We start from the raw sequence: 21,733 nt of genomic DNA, 5'->3' as shown, positions 1-21,733 counted from the left end.
CAACCTGAGATAATTCAAGACTTAATAGAGCTGAGCTGGAATCTGATGCCACTACCACCTCTTTTGGTCTATTATGCTCTATCCATGTCATTGCTTGTTGAATTGCCACTAATTCTCCCGTATATACAGCCAACTCATTTATTCTTTTATTACAGAATATTTTATGTTCTGGTATGACATATGATATTCCCATTCTTTTGTCTGTTCTTTTTGATGCATCTGTATATATTATAGTATTGTTTTTGTATTTTTTATCCATATAATTCATCACCCAGTATTTGTCTATTTCATGTTCTTGTCTTTTGTTCAACAGGCACCAGTCTATTGTTATTTCTTCTTGTACCCAGGGAGGGACAGCTGTATATGCCACTGTAGGACTTACTTCTAACTGTTTTATTTCCATGTCATTAACTTTGCTATTTATTGTCCATCCATAGCTTCTAACTTTTTCTTTCACTCTTTCTTGACACTGCCTTAATACTGATTGGCTTATGTGGTTTTCATTATGACCTTTAAGATTTGCCCAATATACCAGGGCCAGTTGGTCTCTTCTAAGATGTAGAGGCATCTCCCCCATCTCTACTTGAATTGATGTAACCGGTGTTGTTTTAACTGCCCTACAACATAATCTTAATGCCTGGTTTTGAATAATGTCTAGTTTGGTTATTAAACTTTTGGCCGCAGATCCATACACCAAGCATCCATAATCAAACACTGATCTAATGAGCCCTGTGTAGATAGCCTTTAACGCAGTTCTGCTTGCTCCCCATTCAACACCTCGCAAACATCTCATTATGTTCAATACTTTTTTACATTTGTCAATTATCTTTTGAATATGTGTTGCCCATGTAAGTCTTTTATCAAACCAAATTCCTAAATATTTAAATGACTCTACTTTTTCCAACTCCTTCCCTGATATTTTAAGTTTTACATTTAAATCTGTTCTCTTTCTGGTGAAAAACATTGTTTTAGTTTTGTCGATTGATATTCTAAATCCCCACTGCAGGGCCCACTCTTCGATACTATTTATAGCTTGCTGCATCTTGTTTATCACAAAACTTTTTTCCACATAGCTCCATCATCTGCAAACAGTGCAACATTTACCGACTGTCCTACATCTTTGAATATTTCATTTATCATTACAGAGAATAGTAAAGGACTAATAATACTTCCTTGTGGAACACCATTTTCAATGATGTAACTTTTACTAACTTCTCCATTAACTTTAACTTTTATTGTCCTTTTTGTTAAGAATTCCTTAACCCATTGGAAAATGCGTCCCTTAATTCCTATTTGGTTTAGTTTAATTAACAGACCTTCCTTCCATAACATGTCATATGCCTTTTCTATGTCAAAAAATACAGCTATCAATGTCTCTTTATTTATTTGAGCTTTTCTTATGTCATCTTCTAGTCGTATAACTGGGTCTATAGTGCTCCTTCCTCTTCGAAATCCACTTTGATGATTCTGCAGTATTCCTTTAGCAAGTTCTGACTGCTTCTCTGTTCATTTATAAACCTGTGCACAGGTGTTGTGCTTTAGGCCTGATTGCCGGCTCACTGTTGACCCCTAGTGGCCGGAGTCTGACTAGCCCCAGAGCCAACCCTGTATTTTCTTTTTATTTCTATTATTTTCAAGAACATATTTTTGTTTGTGTTTTGGAGGGACATCTTCAAAATGTTGTTATTGCCTGTCTAAATAAAAAGCTTTAGAATTTGTTAGTGCAGCAGACAATGAAACAATCCTGTAAGGAATTCTCAAGGTTAAAGAATGGCAGTGTGTTTTTATTTGCTCACTTTTTTACAGTAGACCATCTGATGGTTGAAGAGGAAAAACATGCGCTGTTGGCTCTTGGTGTGAGGTGGTGAAATCTTGGTGAGTTCTCCTGAGTAGATCAGATCTGAACTTCTGCTGAGAATATCCTCACCCTAAACACACACAAACACACACACACACACACACCCATACTTTTATTGTAAATGACAAAACCACAATTTAACTGGTATAATCTGTAAGACTATTTTCAGTGTTTCTGTGAATCTAGGGATTAGTTTTAGTTAATACTGGTCTCATACAGTAAATAATGTACACTGCATATCACAGTTAGTGTGTTTTTCTTCTTTTTAAAATAATATTGGCCACAATTAAATCAATGCAATGACATTTAATAAAATTTAGATCAGCCAGATCAGCTTTTCTAATTTATTAAGAACAAGAAATCATGAGTGTTTTAGAATGGGAGTCAGATATCAGTGAGAAGTGTTGTGTCATAAAACAAATTTTAAAAAAATCACATAAAATATAAGAAAAATGAATATTTATCACTGCTTAATAATATTACCAGTCCATCACAGTGCAACATACACTCACTACTCACCACACCAGCAGACAATATAGGATTGTCCCTGTTTTTGGGAGCAGGGACAGCTGTAGCTCTGAAGTCAATGGTTTTGGCCTGGTTTGTTTAAAAATTGTCCAATGACACTTTTGGTGCTTTAGATATCTTGCTGGCTGATAAAGGTGGTGTATGCAAAGTTTAAAATTCCTTATGCTGTTTTTATATCCTTGATCACCATAATAACATCCCTGATATTATTTCAGATATGAAGAATGCCATCACCAACCCAACCACTGCAGATAACTCTCGGTCAGGTAACCTAGGTGGGTCTTGGTTTATTGGCTTATTAACATTATATGTACCATTCTACTAGCTGCTATTATGATTTGTTCATTTGGCCCATGTTTGTTGCAGCTGTTATAGAGCTTCTAGGTTGGTAAAGCAAATGGTTAATCCTTCCTATCTGATGCTACTAGGGCTGCCGCGATTGGTCGACCTAATCGATGACGTTGACACTAAAAATGCCAATATTTTAAAATTGATGCATTGTTTTAAAACTGTTTATAAATGATCCCTTTTAATTTCTACAATGTCTCCATTTATATAGCCATTTATATGATTTTCCTCAGCACTACTTGTTGTGTACTACACAGCAGCACTAATGCAATGTTGCACATCTATATTGTTTCATTAAGCTTCTTAAACGCAAGGAATAGCGTATTTTGCTGCGTTGGGCTCAAGATTTTTGCGGTTGGCGCTCAAAGGGCAAAAAGCTTCTCATGTGAATGCGTCGTAATGCTCACCACTTTGTTTACATCGCTTAGAATGTGAAGTTAGTTTTGAGCTAATGTGTAGGTTAGAATCTGGGCTCATTCTGTCGTTACTGTACGTTGGACTTAATGAGACGTGCCCACCTCTAACTATTTTATTTCTGCTATAAGTTTAAGCACTTTGCTTTGTGTACAGAATGCCATAAACACATGTTGCACTTTGTTTAATATGAAGCACTTGAGAATTTGATAATGTTGACATAAACCCTGTTTACATTTAGTTTTGTGCCATATTATTATGCCACACAGTTTGTTGTTAAAATAAAAGAAGCTTAAATGAGATTCTAAATGAAATTTTTGGAGGAAAGTCAATTGTTTATATTAATCGGTAAAACAGTCTATAGATTAATCGATAGAAAAATAGTCGTTAATGGCAGCCCTAGATGCTACCCCAACACCTAGACCATGATGATAAACACCTTATGTTATGGGATTGGAGTTGGACCCAAGAGCAGAGCACCTGGTTTATTTACTTTAGGTTTAAACAGTGAATGTAAGCTAATATAAGAAAGAAAACAATGTATAAGGTGTTTAGGTGAACAGACAACTTTTATGAGCTTTCACAGTTGCGAGTGCTTGAGGCCAGATTTGAACCAGTAACCCACTGAACCAAGGAGCAGGGCTTTACCACTGCTCTTCAGGGGGAGTGGAAAAACAGGTAGAAAAAGCACTCCAAAAGGAGGTTTTAAAAAAGGCGGGAACGGCAAACAAAGGAGACACTGAAAATAGCGTGCTCAAACAAAGGGAGACAATAGTAAGCAGAACAAGTCACAAAACTATCCTCAACCTTGGGGCTGAAAACTCTCCTTTAACTAAAATGTTTGCTCTCAGAAATTAATAAACTTTACTGAACCCCTTTAAGTCCAGCTCACTATTTTCACCTAGATTCTCTTCCTGAGTTTAGACCAGTTACATTTACATTTTCAGCATTTAGCAGACACCTTTATCCAAAGCGACTTACAGTACTGTCTAAGCAATTGAGGGTTAAGGGTCTTGCTCAAGGGCCCAACAGCAGCAACCTGGCAGAGGTGGGGCTTGAACCAGTGACCTACTGATTACTAGTCCAGTACCTTAACCACTAGGCTGCAACGTCCCTACGTTAAGCTGTCTGCTGAGTATCCTTATCCTTATCCTTATCCTTATCCTTATCCTTATCCTTATCCTTATCCTTATCCTTATCCTTATCCTTATCCTTATCCTATCCTATCCTATCCTATCCTATCCTATCCTATCCTAACCTAACCTAACCTAATCCTATCCCAATCCCAATCCCAATCCCAATCCCAATCCTATCCTATCCTATCCTATCCCTATCCCTATCCTATCCCTATCCTATCCTATCCCTATCCCTATCCCTATCCTATCCTATCCCTATCCCTATCCCTATCCCTATCCTATCCTATCCTATCCTATCCTATCCTATCCTATCCTAATCCTATCCTATCCTATCCTATCCTATCCTATCCTATCCTAATCCTAATCCTAATCCTAATCCTAGCCTAATCCTAATCCTAGCCTTTCTTTCTTTCTTTCTTTCTTTCTTTCTTTCTTTCTTTCTTTCTTTCTTTCTTTCTTTCTTTCTTTCTTTCTTTCTTTCTTTCTTTCTTTCTTTCTTTCTTTCTTTCTTTCTTTCTTTCTTTCTTTCTTTCTTTCTTTCTTTCAGCTTTCTGGTCTTGTCTCTCATTTTCTTTTCTTTTCAGCTTTTTACTAATTACCATACTGTCTGCCCCTCTACAAAGGTGCAGCACTCAACCATGGTTTGGGTGAGCTTTTTATGCAGCACCCTGCAGGTGTGTCTGATCAGCCGTGATCAGCAGTAATTAGTGCTGGGGCTTCTGGTAAATGGAGTTCTGAGAGCTGCTCCCAGCTGCTCTCTTACTGTGTCACATTTTCTTATGTTCAGATAATTTTCCTCAGTCAGCAAGTTCCAAAATTGTCCAACAGAGGCCCTTGACTTCATATGAATGTCAGATTGTAAGGTTAAAATTTCTGTATGTAACATGCTATGCAACATGCGATCTGAATATTTTGGTTTACTTGTCTGCTTCTGTTGCAGAATGTAACCCCATCTTCATTTTATATATACAATTTGTGCTCATAATAAAAGAAAGATCTCCTGACCAGAATAGAGGAACCACAATGGACCAAACAAGTAGAACTGCTGAGTATTCAGCAGTGAAACTAACACAGCCTCAAATTTAAAAATTTTGTTTATATCTACAAAATACAAATAAGTCACTTGCTACATACATTTGGCTGCACAGAGGAGGCAGCTTTCCTCAATTCCTTCTGTCTTGTGTTGCTTGTAGCAAACTAACACCTGATAATGCAATCCATGTCGTGATGTTATGCTGTTCTCCCACAGTTCCTGCCATAGCAATGCCTTTAATTTTGTCATGTGGCTACCTTATCACATGCCTAAAGTAGCTCAAAGGACTTAATGTGGTTCAGTAACTCCTTTTTTGTTGGTCAGTGGTCATTATCTTCCTTCAAGAGATTTTCAGCAGTTTCCTAATGCCCTAGTTTTCAAAAGCCTAAATGTGTTGTTCTTCCTCCTTCCTTCTTTCAGGCTTTAAGGAAATCTTATTTTTGTAAAAGATTGAGGAAACCAATCACAGATTCCTCTTTTTACTGCATTTTACAAAATTTCCTATTTTTTCCAGAATAGAGTTTGTACAAAGTATTCCAGTTATTTAATTCTACTTGTTACATTTTATTTTACTGTCCTATCTAGTGTACTCAATTCTCTTTAATACTTTAATACTGAGGGCAGTGGTTACCCAGCCCACTTTTTTGGGTAAAATGTACACTGATCAGCCGTAACATTAAAACCACCTCCTTGTTTCTACACTCACTGTCGATTTTATCAGCTCCACTTACCATATAGAGGCACTTTGAAGTTCTACAATTACTGACTGTAGTCCATCTGTTTCTCTACATACTTTTTTAGCCTGCTTTCACCCTGTTCTTCAATGGCCAGGACCCACACAGGACCACTACAGAGCAGGTATTATTTAGATGGTGGATCATTCTCAGCACTGCAGTGACACTGACATGGTGGTGGTGTGTTAGTGTGTGTTGTGCTGGTATGAGTGGATCAGACACAGCAGCACTGCTGGAGTTTTTAAATAGCATGTCCACTCACTGTCCACTCTAATAGACACTCCTACCTAGTTGGTCCACCTTGTAGATGTAAAGTCAGAGACGATCGCTCATCTATTGCTGCTCTTTGAGTTGGTCATCTTCTAGACTTTCATCAGTGGTCACAGGACGCTGCCCACGGGGCACTATTGGCTGGATATATTTTTGGTTGGTGGACTATTCTTAGTCCAGCAGTGACATGAGGTGTTTAAAAACTCCAGCAGCGCTGCTGTGTCTTATCCACTCATATCAGCACAACACACACTAACACACCACCACCATGTCAGTGTCACTGCAGTGCTGAGAATGATCCACCACCCAAATAATACCTACTCTGTAGTGGTCCTTGGAGAGTCCTGACCATTGAAGAACAGCATGAAAGGGGGCTAACAAAGCATGCAGAGAAACAGATGGACAACAGTCAGTAATTGTAGAACTACAAAGTGCTTCTATATGGTAAGTGGAGCTGATAAAATGGACAGTGAGTGTAGAAACAAGGAGGTGGTTTTAATGTTATGGCTGATCAGTGTATATGTGCTTTGTTTCGCACCTCCCAGTCCTCAATGGAGCTCTGCCACTGAGCAATCTTATCCACATTCTCCAGCCGCCGTTTCCTTTCGTTAATTAGCCTGGCCACGTTCTTCATCCCATTTAAGGCAGCTTCTACATCTTTGTAGTCCCTATGGAAAGAAAAAAAGTGTTTAGCTATTTTTTAATACTACATAAGCATATACAGGGTGGGCCATTTATATGGATACACCTAAATAAAATGGGAATGGTTGGTGATATTAACTTCCTGTTTGTGGCACATTAGTATATGGGAGGGGGGGAAACTTTTCAAGATGGGTGGTGACCATGGCGGCCATTTTGAAGTCGGCCATTTTGGATCCAACTTTAGTTTTTTCAATGGGAAGAGGGTCATGTGACATCAAACTTATTGAGAATTTCACAAGAAAAACAATGGTGTGCTTGGTTTTAATGTAACTTTATTCTTTCATGAGTTATTTACAAGCTTCTCTTTGTTTACAGCCATTGACATGTCGCAGAGGTTAACACGTGAGGAGCGGATAGAAATTGTGTTGATGTCTGGTGAACACAGTACCCGGGTCATTGCAGCAGATTTCAATGCAAGACACCCTACGAGACCACCCATCTCCCATGCTACAGTTAGAAAACTGCTTGCCAAGTTTCGTGAAACTGGTTCAGTGTTGGATTTGCCAAAATGTGGACGCATGAAAACTGCCACTAATGAAGAAACATCAGTGACTGTCCTAGCTTCATTCAGCAAGAGCCCACAGTGTAGCACTCGCCGCATGTCACTGGAGAGTGGCATCAGTCGAACATCCCTTCGGCGGATATTAGCTACTCACAAATGGCACCCTTACAAACTCCAGCTGCTGCAGCATCTCAACGAGGATGACCCAGATTGGCGCACTGAATTTGCAGAATGGGCAAAACAAAAATTGGAACAGGACCCTCAGTTTACACAGAACATTTTGTTCAGTGATGAGGCAAACTTTTATGTGAATTGTGAAGTTAACAAACAAAACCACCGCTATTGGTCTGACACTAACCCACATTGGATAGATCCCTCCAAGACTGTTGGAACACAAAAATTGATGGTATGGTGTGGTATATGGGGTACAAAGATAGTGGGGCCATTCTTCATCAATGGAAACCTCAAGGCCACTGGATATTTGAAATTGCTACATGATGATGTGTTTCCCTCTTTATGCACTGAAGCTGGCACGTTCCCTGAGTTTTTCCAGCAAGATGGTGCACCACCACATTATGGGTGTCAGGTCCGAGCATTCCTAGATGAACAGTTTCCTGGAAAGTGGATTGGTCGTCGTGGGCCAGTTGAATGGCCCCCAAGGTCTCCCGATCTGACCCCCTTAGACTTTTATCTTTGGGGTCATCTGAAGGCAATTGTCTATGCTGTGAAGATACGAGATGTGCAGCACCTGAAACTACGGATACTGGAAGCCTGTGCTAGCATTTCTTCTGTGGTGTTGCTATCAGTGTGTGAAGAGTGGGAGAAGAGGGTTGCATTAACAATCCAACACAATGGGCAGCACTTTGAACACATTTTATAAGTGGTCAGAAACTTGTAAATAACTCAAAAGTTACTTAAAGTTAACTTAAAGTTACGTTAAAACCAAGCACACCATTGTTTTTCTTGTGAAATTCTCAATAAGTTTGATGTGTCACATGACCCTCTTCCCATTGAAAAAACTAAAGTTGGATCCAAAATGGCCGACTTCAAAATGGCCACCATGGTCACCACTCATCTTGAAAAGTTTCCCCCCTCCCATATACTAATGTGCCACAAACAGGAAGTTAATGTCACCAACCATTCCCATTTTATTTAGGTGTATCCATATAAATGGCCCACCCTGTACACTGTCTTGCCATTGATATCTATTGTACCTGTGTTGGGGGTTGGTGTACTTCAGTAACTCGGCCAACTGCAGTGGGTACTTGCAGATTTTCTGAACAGGAGTAAGGAGGAAGCCATCTAAAGAAATGTCAATCATCTTCTGCAGTAGGCGACAGGCTTCGAAGAAGAACACGTACTTGTTAAGCTTCATGAGCTTGGAGAGCTGGACACAGGCATTCGGGTGGTTGTTACAGTACTCCGAGTATATCTGGAAATCTGTTTGCTAGGGAGACACAAGAAAAGATTGCAGGCTTTTAGGCAAGACAACATTGCTGTTCAAGTGGTGTTGGCCAACGACATTGATCAAAGGCAGCATTGATGATCATTAATGTCATAAACAAGATTTGATTGCAGACAGGATGAACCTGAGATATTTTATGTTTAGTCTGCTCAACTTAATTTTATTTATTAATAAACATCCATTTCTACATTTCAGGCCTGCAACACATTCCCCAAAAAGTTGGGACAGTAAAGCATTTACCAGTTTGTAATGTTGCCACTCCTTTTCACCACTCTTAAGACGTTTTGGCACCGAGGAGACCAAGTGATTTAGTGTTTCAGCTTTTATTTTGTCCCATTCTTCCTGCAAATACGTCTTAAGATGTGCAACAGTACGAGGTCGTCGTTGTCACATTTTTTGTTTAAAAATTCTCCACACATTGGGGACAGGTCAGGACTGCAGGCAGGCCAGCCCAGTACCTGTACCCTCTTCTTCCGCAGCCATGCCCTTGTAATGTGTGCAGCATGTGGTTTTGCATTGTCTTGTTGAAAAATGCATTGAGTTCCCTGAAAAAGATGACATCCTGAAGGCAGCACATGTTGCTCTAAGATGTACTTTTCTGCATTAATGCTGCCATCACAGAAGTGTAAATAACTTTTACCAAGGGCACTGACACAGCCCCATACCATGACAGACTCTGGCTTTTAGACTTATAACAGTCTGTATGGTCCTTTTCGTCTTTGGTCTGGAGCACACGGGCTCCATTTTCTTTCCAAAAAAGTCCTGGAATGCTGACTTATCTGACCACAATACACGTTTCCACTGTGTGATGGTCCATCCTAGATGCCTCAGAGCCCAGAGAAGTTGACGCCACTTCTGGACATGGTTAACATAAGGCTTCTTTTTTGCACAGTAAACTTTTAAGAGGCATTTGTGCATGTAACTCTGTATTGTAGTGCTTGACAAAGGTTTGCCAAAGTAATCCCTTGCCCATGTGGTTATATCAGCTATTGTTGAGTGGTGGTTCTTGATGCAGTGCCGTCTGAGGGATCGAAGATCAAGGGTGTTCAGCTTAAGCTTGTGCCCTTGGCCTTTACGCAATGAAATTCCTCCCGATTCCTTAAATCATTTAATGATATTATGCACTGTAGAGGGGGAAATATGCAAATCACTTCCAATCTTTCTTTGAGGTAAATTGTTTTTAAACATTTCAATCATTTGCTCACATATTTGTTGACAAACTGGAGATCCTCTGATCATCTTTGCTCATTTCTGGATGCTGCTTTTGTACCAAACTATGTTGACAACAATCACCTGTTGACATCACCTGTTTGAAATCACATTATCATTGTCCAACTTTTTTTGGAATGTGTTGCAGGTCTGAAATGCAGGAATGGAGGTAGATTAACAAATGAAATGAAGTTGAGCAGAAAAAACATGAATCATCTTGGGTTCAAACTGTCTGCAATCAAATACAAGTCAAAGTAAATGTAAGGAACACTGCCTTTTTATTTTAGTTGCATTTTCCATATTGTCTCAACTTTTTCTGATTTGGGGTTGTAATATCAGTGACATCAGTGTTTAAGGGCATAAAATGTAATATTACATTAGTGATCATTGATGTCAAAAGCAAGATTGCATTGATGGTCATAAAACATAACATACAAAAGGGCATTACTGACTAATGTCATGAAAAGCATGATTAAACTGATTAACAAACAACATCAAAGGTTGATCTAGTCCTGTTTTCTGCTGGCACACTTTTCTTATTCTGGGAACTTACTCAGTGTAAAGGCATTTTTCAGGTGTCATGCCGGAACCACCCTGAAAGATGGCTCATTTATGGAGTGAATCTGAATTGGTTGGTGAGGTTGGGGTGCCGCACATTTATTGCCATCCCCAGCATTTTTTATCCTCCTTTTCCAATAACTGGGTTGTTGCAGATGGCTGAAGCAACCCATCATATTGTGCCAACTCAGTTCTGCACTATCCCTATTTTATCTACTTTCTCTGTTGCAAGTTTTTTGTTTAATTCTTTCATTTGTTAATTTGTTTCTGTTATTTTGGCCACCTAATTTATTTGAATGTACCCATTTATTGTTTGTGGCGTTTTAGCTACAGTATTGATCTACCTTGTATCAAGCATTATGCACTTGGGTTCAGTTTTAATTCTTGCAGGTATTGGGCACTACCTTTACACCCCGTTACAATAAGGGGCATCATAAGCAATAATATACTGTACAAGGCAATAAGGCATCAGTAACTGATAGTACCAAACAGACAACTCTATTGACTAACATATTATAGGCAACAACAGGCAAAGGGATCTAGCTGACAAATCTAGTTGAAAATCAGTGCTGTCATAACCAAGATGGTACTAGTGATCAATACCATTATTAAAAAAAACTGATAACAGAAATAAATAAATAAATATGAAATATATTGAAGGAAATAAATTAATTTGCACTTGCTTACATGTTCTACAAAGCAAGACCCAATTTCACTGAGGTGAGGCTCCTCCTTGTTGAATCTCTTCTCCAGACATTTTAAAAACTTCTTCTGGAACCTGTAGATGTCCTCAATGTTTCCAAAGATGGTGCAAAGCTGCTCTTCTGTAAACATGTCAATGCGCTTCCGGCACTGTTTGATGTAACCCTGTGAAGAGAACAGGTAGGTGCCATTAATACCACCTAGATCTTGCTTTAGTGGGACAATAAAACCAATAATGATACACTTTACCCAGCAATACTTGCTTCAACCAGCAAATACTTGTATACAACAACAGTCTGGACCATATATAGCTGTTTTTCTTTATTTAAAAAAAATTTTTAAACACCCCCTCCGACACGTAGGCAGCAGGCGTATGCATTTTGTCACCCACACTAGGCGAGTGCATATATGCGAATCAGCCTTGTGTACGGAGAGACACACCCTGATCAACGCACTCTTTCCCCGCCTCTGTGCAGGCGCCATCAATTAGCCAGCAGAGGTCGTAGTTGCATCAGTTACGAGGAGTCCCTATCTGACTTAATACTACACCCCTATATGAACAACAGGCCAATCGTTGTTCATGTGGCCGCTCAGCCCAGCTGGATGGCAGAGCTGAGATTCGATACAATGTATTCGAGATCCCAGCGTGTGTTTTTACCGTTGTGCCACCTGAGCGGCCTATTTTTAGCATTTTCACATGACGTTAGAACTGCTTTTATAAATGTTTGGTAATCCTCTATTAATCTAAATTACATTCCCAGTTCTGTCTTTGTTATTGTGTAGAAAACCCAACCTCGCAGATGTCCTTGAGGTGTTTGATGTAGTCCCTCTCAGTGCTCATAATCTCATTAATGACGTTGGTCCTCATCTGCTCTTTACAGGGAATACCAGGCCTGAGGAGCAGCCCAACGTTGGATCTCTGCTCTTCCTGTGACTGTTCCAGCTGGGAGAGGTAGTCTTCCATTGGCTCATCCTGGTTTACTCGCAGCTGAGGAACATGAGACAAGCAGGGTCAAACAAGGTTTTCTGGTTTGTGTAGTAGTTGTAGTAGCAGCAGCAGTAATAATAATAATAAGAAAAATAATAATCAAATGAATCTTAAAACAAGAAACAAGTGTAGCTCTTTTTACCCTGACAAAGCTAGCTGGAAACCAGCCTTCACTGTCCAGGATGCGTCCCCACCACCATTCTTTATTTGTGGCGTCCACTACTTCGATAACGTCACCAGCCTTGAAGCCGAGTTCCTGATCGTCCATGGTCACGTGATCCCACAATGCCTCAGCATACACCACACTGCCATCGCTGATCAGCTAGTAAAAACAAGAGAAAACATTTTTACATCCTTCATTCTCAATAATCTCAATTATTATAGAAGCTCATTTATCTCACATTGCTGCTCAAAAATCCCAATCTTTTTTCTCGACCTAACCTAGACCAACTGCCTTTCCACTCGTCGTTCTTTTTATAGCTGCCCTCACTTCCTACTTGCTAATCTGATGCACTCCCTGGTTCACTATCTTGCCATTCAACCTTCTCTTTCTCATTTTCTTTGTTCAAAAGCTCCTCAAAATACTCCTTCCAACTTCTCAGAACACTCTCCTCATTTGTCATCATGTATCCTTTATCATTCTAACCTGCTGTGTACCTTTACCTTTTCACCTACCTTAGTAGCCAACTTCTTTTTCCTTAGGCTTTGCCACTTTTCTCTTTGCCTTACACCACATTACCTTATTCTCAAGTCAACTCTCCTCATCTCACTGCTGAGGTGGCGCAGTGGTAAAAACACGCGCTAGCACACCAGAGCTGGGATCTCAAATACATCATATCGAGTCTCAGCTCAGCTCTGCCTGCTGTCTGGGCTGAGAAGCCTCATGAACAATGATTGGCATGTTGTTCATATAGGGGTGGGGCATGAAGCCGGATAGGGACTCTCTCATAACTGATGCAATTACGACCTCTGCTGGCTGGTTGATGTCGCCTGCACAGGGGCGGGGAAGGAGTGCATTGATCAGGGTGTGTCTCTATATACACAGAGCTGATCCACAGCTGATCTCGTCTAGTGGAGGTGACAAAATGCATAGGACTGCTGCGCACATGTCGGAGGGGGTGTGAGTTAGCTTTGTTTTCCTCAATCAGAGCCAGGGCCGGCTTTAGTGGAGAGGAAGCAAGACGCAATCGACCAATTAGACGCGCTAAATGTTGGGAGAAAAAAGGGGATCAAATGCATAAAGAAAATAATAATTAACAAAAACTCTCTTCATCGCCAACTTCTTCCTTCTTAAACTATCCTGCACTTCCCCATTCCACCACCAGGTGTCTTTTTCTACCTTCCTTTGTCCAGATGTCACACCAGGTACCTTCCTAGCTGATTTTCTTACAACTTTTGTGGTCCTTGCCTACTGTCTAGCACTCCTTCAACACCCACCAGCATTTGTCTCACATCTTTTTTGAATTTCAGATAATTTCGTTTCACTTCTCCCATCTACACCATAGTAAAACAGTTTTAACACACCCCAAATACTCCTAGTCTTACGTCACCTTCACTTATTCTCTTGTACACATACTGTCAACCCTTCTCCTCTCCATCACACCAGCTAGCTCTTTTCCTTTACCAGTCATATTGCTCATGTTCAATGTTTCAACTCTCACATCCACCAGTTGATGTATTACACCTGTTAGCAGTTGTTGTGTCTTAAACACATGAATTCAATAATTCAATACACATGTACAGTAAAAATAAAAAAAATTTTTTTTTGGGGTTATTTTCCTACTCCATGTCATCAACCCCAGTTTTGATTTATCACCTGTTTATTGTTTTCACCTGTTGTCTATGTTCCTATTTGATTAGATGTGTATTTATATGTGCAGAGTGTCTGTGTTCTTGGTATAGAGTGGTTCATCTATTGTGTCTTCAATTCATGCTTTTCTGAGTTCTTTTGCTGACGGTTGCTCTGGACTTTGATTGGAACAGCCCTAATATAATGCTTGCTGAGCGCACATCTAGTATCCTTTTTTTCTTTCACTCTATCCATCATTAAAGAAAAAAGGCTTGTTGCTAGGCAACATGTTCATCATCATTACATGTCTATTGGATTTCTGTTTCTGCTGCCATCGTGTGGGTGGAATAGATTTCATCACTTTTTCAACTAATGTTTTTAATGGTCTGGGAACTAACAATACTAATAATTGTAGTTCAGTTTGTAAGTCACAGGAAAAAGATCTTTCAAGAAGACCTTGATGTCAGCATATATTTCTTTAAGTCTCTTTGTTTCAATGGGGCCTTCTATCTGCCTTCTGCCTGCCTTCTGCCTGCCTGCCTGCCTGCCTGCCTGTCTGTCTGTCTGTCTGTCTGTCATGTGCCTGCCTGCCTGCCTGTCTGTCTGTCATGTGCCTGCCTGCCTGCCTGTCTGTCTGTCATGTGCCTGCCTCCATGTGTATAGACAGACAGACAAATTACATAACAATACAAAACAAAACAACACAGAGTGCTGCAAGAACTGCTTCAGTCCACCTTAACATTAATTCTGAATGCCAACAACATTCATCCAGATCTTTTCACTGCTGCTGTTTAGATGGTGCTCAAGATTTTCTGTTGAATATGTAATGACATCCATGAGAACTAGTGACTGGGAAGCTAAAATCTATGATGGATTATTTTGTAATTTGCATATTTATTAAACCATTTAGTTACACATCATGTTTTGTGGATGGAAAGTTATTACCCTAAAAGAAACCACTCCTATCAGAGTAAAAAAAATATATTGTGACCCTTTCCTCAAAAAAAAAAAAAGACCCAATCCCTGCTAGCAAAATGCATTTCACAGGAATACAGAGCCACCATAGGGTCACACATGAAAGAAATATGTAATATTATTCAAACTGGGAGTTGTACAATTTTTGTTATTATTGTATTATGCAGTTTTACAGTCTGGAATCATTACCATTCACCTTTTATTTTTTCAAGTCTGTCCTTTTATTTTTGACCAGTCTGTATGTAGGAAGGAGTCTTAATTTTCAGCGTTCACCAAACATCATTATTTGAACCCTTAAATGTGCAGTGAATACAGGACTTAATGTAATTTAAAACATATGCCCATTCCTCCATGCAGATCTCCTCTAGAGCAGTGATGTTTTGAGGCTGTCGCTGGGCAACACGGACTCCACAAATTTTCTATGGGGTTGAGGTCTGGAGACTGGCTAAGTCACTCCAGGACCTTGAAATGCTTTTTACGGAGCCACTCCTTCGTTGCCCGAGCGGTGTGTTTGGGATCATTGTCATGCTGGAAAACCCAGCCACGTTCCATCTTCAATGCTCTCACTGATGGAAGGAGGTTTTGGCTCACGATCTCACGATACATGGCCGCGTTCATTCTTCCCTTAACACGGATCAGTCGTCCTGTCCCCTTTGCAGAAAAACAGCCCCAAAGCATGATGTTTCCACCCCCATGCTTCACAGTAGGTATGGTGTTCTTGGGTTCTTCTTCTTCCTCCAAACACGACGAGTTGAGTTTTTACCAAAAAGTTCCATTTTGGTTTCATCTGACCACATGATATTCTCCCAATCCTCTTCTGGATCATCCATATGCTATCTGGCAAACTTCAGATGGGCCTGGACATGTACTGGCTTAAGCAGGGGGACACGCCTGGCACTGCAGGATTTGAGTCTCTCTCGGCGTAGTGTGTTACTGATGGTAGCCTTTGTTACTTTGGTCCCAGCTCTCTGCAGGTCATTCATCAGGTCCCTCCGTGTAGTTCTGGGATTTTTGCTCACTGTTCTCATGATCATTTTGACCCCACGAGATGAGATCTTGACCACAAGGGAGATTATCAATGGTCTTGTATGTCTTCCATTTCCTTACAATTGCTCCCACAATTGATTTATTCACACCAACCTGCTTGCCTATTGTAGATTCACTCTTCCCAGCCTGGTGCAGGTATACAATTTTCTTCCTGGTGTCCTTCGACAGCTTTTTGGTCGAGTTTGGAGTCTGACTGTTTGAGGCTGTGGACAGGTGTCTTTTATACAGATAACGAGGTCAAACAGGTGCCATTAATACAGGTAACGAGTGGAGGACAGGAAAGCTTCTTAAAGAAGTTGTTACAGGTCTGTGAGAGCCAGAAATCTTGCTTGTTTGTTATTGACCAAATACTTATTTTCCACCATAATTTACAAAAAAATTCTTTAAAAATCCTACAATGTGATTTCCTGGATTTTTTTTCCCTCATTTTGTCTCTCATAGTTGAAGTGTACCTATGATGAAAATTACAGACCTCTCTCATCTTTCTAAGTAGGAGAACCTGCACAATCAGTGGCTGACTAAATACTTTTTGACCCCACTGTAGTTTTATAATTGTTATTCATCATTTTTATTTATATTGTATCTTAATTATGTTGCCCTTTATGCAAATACATGTGACTTCTTACAAAATTTTAAAACAAAAATGAATAGTTTTGCAGGTCAGGTGGCAATGTGGTAAATTACACTTGACCACTAATTCTGGGAGCCAGGGTTCGGCCAGTCAGGCATCTACATACAGACATGATATGTTAGAAATAATTTTATATAGGCTATGTTAGAAATAAATGTATTTAAATAAATGTATATATGTTTGATTTGTTTGATTCTAATTCTAGTTTTCCTTACTACTGTTGCCCTCAGCTTGCTTAACAGGGTTTTTTTTTTTCTTTTTTGTCCTGGATTCTGGTTGCATTGAGACAACATCTGTTGTAAAAAGCACTGTACAAATAACCTTGATACATCACTGTTGTTTACACTACCACACACACATGTTACTACTGTATAATGCTTGTCTCTATAAAAGAAGTTACTTGTATATTCTGTAGACTCTTGTATATTGTGTAGACGCCATCAATCTGTGTATTATTAGTAAGGTATATGTACATTGTGTTTACATTGCATAAAACTAGATGGACACCACCAACTGGAACTGATTCTGATTAGTAAGAAATTTGTGGTCCGTAAAAACATGAATTATTGCTGTTTCAAGACGTTCCAGTGGCCTGCACATTCAATTACATACTATCATTGTTTGGCAATAAAAACACCAGATGTTGTAGTTGTATAAGTAAAATCTTCACAACTGTATCATAGTCTTAGGTTTCCATTGCAATATACTGCTTGTTCTAATACTCTTCCTATTTTCAATGGAAGACAATTTTGGACTGCAGGCAGGCCAGTCTAACACCTGTACTCACATACTTCAAAATACACATGTACAGTAGCTGACAGCATGAACATTGCCTTTGCAGATATTGCAAGTCTCTGGACAGCTTACTTTTCAACCTTGCATCAGTCTATCTCATATAAGCTTGAGCCCTGAGCAGTCGGCAATATTTCTGGATATTGTTGTTGTTGATATTTTGCATTCACCTTAGTGAAAGCAGATTAGTTGCGCATTTTTATTATACAAGCAAGTCTTTTTTAATGCAGTGCCATATAAATGACATTGAACACTGGTTTTGGTCTTGCCCTACACACAAAGATTTCTCCAGATTTGTTTAATAATTTTACATTTACTTTTTTGGCAATTAGCAGACGCTTTTATCCAAAGTGACTAACAGTACTGAGACAGTATACAGTCTAAGCAATTGAGGGTTAAGGGCCTTGCTCAAGGGCCCAACAGCGGCAACCTGGGAATGGTGGGGCTTGAACCAGCAACCTTTTGATTACTTGTTCAGTACCTTAACCAGTGCCTTAGTTCAGTACCTAGTTCAGTACCTTGACCACTAGGCTACAACTAGTAGATGGTGAAATCTCTAAATTCCTCCCATTTGTGCATGGAAGAACAATGCTCACTCAAACATATGCCATATGCAAATCTCTTGCTTTACCTTGGCTCTTTGGGCACGACCATGCCAGATGCTCATGCAAAAAAGCACAGTTCCACTCAGTCCCAGTTAAAATCCCTTTTCCTTTTTCTGGAAATAGCTTCTCTTTACTGGAAGGAGAGCAGGAAAACAAGCACCACGTTGATGACTATGAGGAACATCATGATAAAGAAAACGACCATGCGCTGCGTCTCGGGCTGCAAGTTGCAGCGGAGGAGTGTGTGGAGGAGGCCCGGCCGCGGCCTTAAGTTCTTCACCAAGCTACGAGCCATGTGCACCCCTCAGGATCCTCCTGTATTGGTTTTCCTTTCCTCTTCTTTTACAGATAAGACGTCAGGAGAATGCAAATCTCACCTGTAATGCCTGGCTGATGCTGCCTTTCATTCTGTTCTGTAGCTTGGCCCAGTTCTCGTTTTTTCTTTTCTACCTCACTTCCCTACCCTACTTTACCCTCTTCTACCCCTTTCTACACCTTTCACTCTCTACATTCACTCGGGATGATGAAGGCTCTCCTCCATGGCTGCGTCTTCCCACATAAGTAAACACACAGGCTGAAAATGGAGCTTGCTTTTCTTCTTGCAGCTACACTGACACGCTCATCCATCTCTCTCACAGCATCTCTCTCTCTCTTTCTCTCTCTCTCTTGCTCCCATTCCTGCTTCTAGCAACCAATCAAAGCACGTATCCTGGAAACCAGAGTGGTTAAAGCGGGTCTTGGCAACAAAAAGAATATGGAGCTGATATGTTGTTATTTGTACGAATAAATGTATGAATGATCCGCTGTGGCGACCCCTCACTGGAGCTGCCAAAATGAATAATCATCATCATCATCATGTATTAGGGGGCCAAAAATGTCTACACACTTTAATATTATATTTGTTGTATAATAGATGTTATGATGTATACATACTTCAACAATGTCTACAGTGCCTGTAGCCTGTGTATATATATACACCGATCTGGCATAACATTATGACCACTTTCCTAATATTGTGTTGTTCCCCCTTTTGGTGCCAAAACAGCCCTGACCCATCGAGACATGGACTCACTACACCCCTGAAGGTGTGCTGTGGTATCTGGCACCAAGATGTTAGCAGCTGATCCTTTAACTCCTGTAAGTTGTGAGGTGGGGCCTCCATGGATCTGACCTGTTTGTCCAGCACATCCCACAGATGCTCGATTGGAGATCTGGGGAATTTGGAGGCCAAGTCAACACCTCAAACTCGTTGTTGTGCTCCTCAAACCATTCCTAAAGCATTTTTGCTTTGTGGCAGGGCACATTATCCTTAGAGGACACAGCCATCAGGGAATACCGTTTCCATGAAAGGGTGTACATGGTCTGCAACAATTCTTAGGTAGGTGGTACGTGTCAAAGTAACGTCCACATGGATGGCAGGACCCAAGGTTTATCAGCAGAACATTGCCCAAAGTGTCACACTGGCTCCGCCGACTTGCCTTCTTCCCATAGTGCATCCTGGCGCCATGTGTTCCCCAGGTAAGGCCATAAAACATGATTCATCAGTCCGAGCCACCTTCTTCCATTGCTCCGTGATCCAGTTCCGATGCTCACGTGCCCATTGTTGGCGCTTTCGGTGGTGGACAGGGGTCAGCATGAGCACCCTGACTGGTCTGTGGCTATGCAGCCTCATATGCAACAAACTGTGATGCACTGTGTATTCAGACACCTTCCTATGAGAACCAGCATTAACTTCTTCAGCAATTTGAGCTACAGTAGCTCGTCTGTTGGATCAGACCACACGGGCCAGCCTTCGCTCTCCACGTGCAACAATGAGTCTTGGCTGCCCATGACCCTGTTGCCGATTTACCACAGTTTCTTCCTTGGACCACTTTTGATAAATACTGACCACTGCAGACCGGGAACACCCCACAAGAGCTGCAGTTTTGGAGATGCTCTGAACCTAGCATCTAGCATCACAATTTGGCCCTTGTCAATGTCACACCCATTGCTTACAGGTCTATTGCAGACAGTATGTAGGCAGAATGGTTACAGACGGAAACTTTTTTTGACCTGGGGTTGTACTTTCAACTTTCTGGCAACAGATTCTTCTTTTTATTGCATTTTACTTACTGTCCCAACTTTTCTGGAAATATGGTTTATAGTTTAGGATTTTAGCAACTGGAACAAAGTTTTAAATGTCACTGCATAGTGAACTTTCTTCAAATTCAAATACAAATCACAGCTGCCTCGTACCTCGTTTATGGCCAGCTGCTCTCCTGCTCCTCCTGAATAAGGAAAGCGATGACCTAAGCTTCGTAACTCCTCATAGAAATCATCTTCACAGCCTGCCTCATCACCCACAGACAGTTTTTCCTGAGCACCTTCAGGAACAATCACTGCTGAAAGACGGACACAGAGAAAAAAAAGAGATAAATATTGTGTGAGGAGGTAGTACTTGGATCCTCGGCTGAAACAGGCTTTACCAGTTGTCGCTGTGATTGTAGATGCATGATAATTTTGTTTTGATCAATTCCGTGGCTGTATATTCATCACGGCAGAATCAGAAGTCCATCATTCAAATGGTTTTAGCCACTAAATTCCCATAGAGGCCAAGAAGTTCTAATGCTCTACCACCAGATGACGCTACACTTCCACAGTTTTTCTTTGGTCTGGCGATAGCTGCCAGTGAAACATTGGTATTTCATGTTGTTGGTTTGTGTTTCAAACAGGAATTAAGTTTTTCCATTTTTGTAGGAATGCTGACAAAATGTGCTTAGCCAAAAATATAATAAAACAATACTGTCACTTAACTTTGTGACATGACATTTTAATTCCTTGTTAGTGAATATGAATGTCAAAAGCTGGTGACTTTTTTGTGCCCATATAAAAAGGGCTGGTTTGACTGTGATTTAAATGAATTAGATTGAGCCTAAAACATTATGGCAAATAGCAAATAGCATTAGACCTCAACTCCTTAAGGTTTAGCTGACGTTCAGCAGTTAAGGTACTGGGGTACTAATCAGAATGCTGCCGGTTGAAGCCCCACCACTGCCAAGCTGCTACTGCTGGGCCCTTGAGCAAGAACCTTAATTCTCAAATGCTCAAATGATATTTATCATAATTGGTAGACACTTTGAATAAAAGTGTCTGCTAAACGCTGCAAATGTTAATGAAAAAGCTTCTAAAGAAAGTTATGTGGTCAATTGAAACATAGATGATATTTGGCCACAATTACCAATATGTTTTAAAGAAAGAAGGTAAAACACTTAATTTCACTCACACACAAAGGCAATTTAAAGTGTCCGGTGGAAAAACACTGAAGTACCTGGAGACAATGCATGCAAACACATGGATAACATGCAAAACTTCTCACAGATACCAGGGGCAAGGTATAACCCCAGGTTGATATGCAGCACTCACACCACTGGTCACCTTACATGTTAATATTAATGTTAAGTTGTTTTT

The 21,733-nt window shown here is 40.3% G+C and overlaps 1 protein-coding gene across 3 annotated transcripts in view; it reads right to left on the bottom strand.

Annotated features, from left to right (window-relative positions):
- LOC134309792 (rho guanine nucleotide exchange factor 4-like) overlaps positions 1 to 21,733 on the bottom strand; it is a 92,406-nt gene that overhangs the window by 7,616 nt on the left and 63,057 nt on the right. Inside the window, exons 5-11 of one of the 3 annotated variants that reach the window (XM_062991105.1) lie at positions 20,522 to 20,667; positions 12,590 to 12,769; positions 12,253 to 12,447; positions 11,445 to 11,624; positions 8,740 to 8,972; positions 6,860 to 6,989; positions 1,797 to 1,928 (exon numbers count right to left, since the gene is read on the bottom strand). In XM_062991105.1, coding sequence (XP_062847175.1) covers positions 1,797 to 1,928; positions 6,860 to 6,989; positions 8,740 to 8,972; positions 11,445 to 11,624; positions 12,253 to 12,447; positions 12,590 to 12,769; positions 20,522 to 20,667 — 1,196 coding nt within the window. Of the gene's footprint in view, positions 1 to 1,796; positions 1,929 to 6,859; positions 6,990 to 8,739; positions 8,973 to 11,444; positions 11,625 to 12,252; positions 12,448 to 12,589; positions 12,770 to 18,312; positions 18,376 to 20,521; positions 20,668 to 21,733 lie in introns of those variants that run through there. The other 2 variants (XM_062991106.1, XM_062991107.1) reach the window with 2 other exon arrangements.

Source organism: Trichomycterus rosablanca, chromosome 3 (assembly GCF_030014385.1).
Source record: "Trichomycterus rosablanca isolate fTriRos1 chromosome 3, fTriRos1.hap1, whole genome shotgun sequence".
NCBI classification, from domain to species: Eukaryota; Metazoa; Chordata; class Actinopteri; order Siluriformes; family Trichomycteridae; genus Trichomycterus; species Trichomycterus rosablanca.
This window is presented reverse-complemented; position numbering and strand designations above follow the sequence as displayed.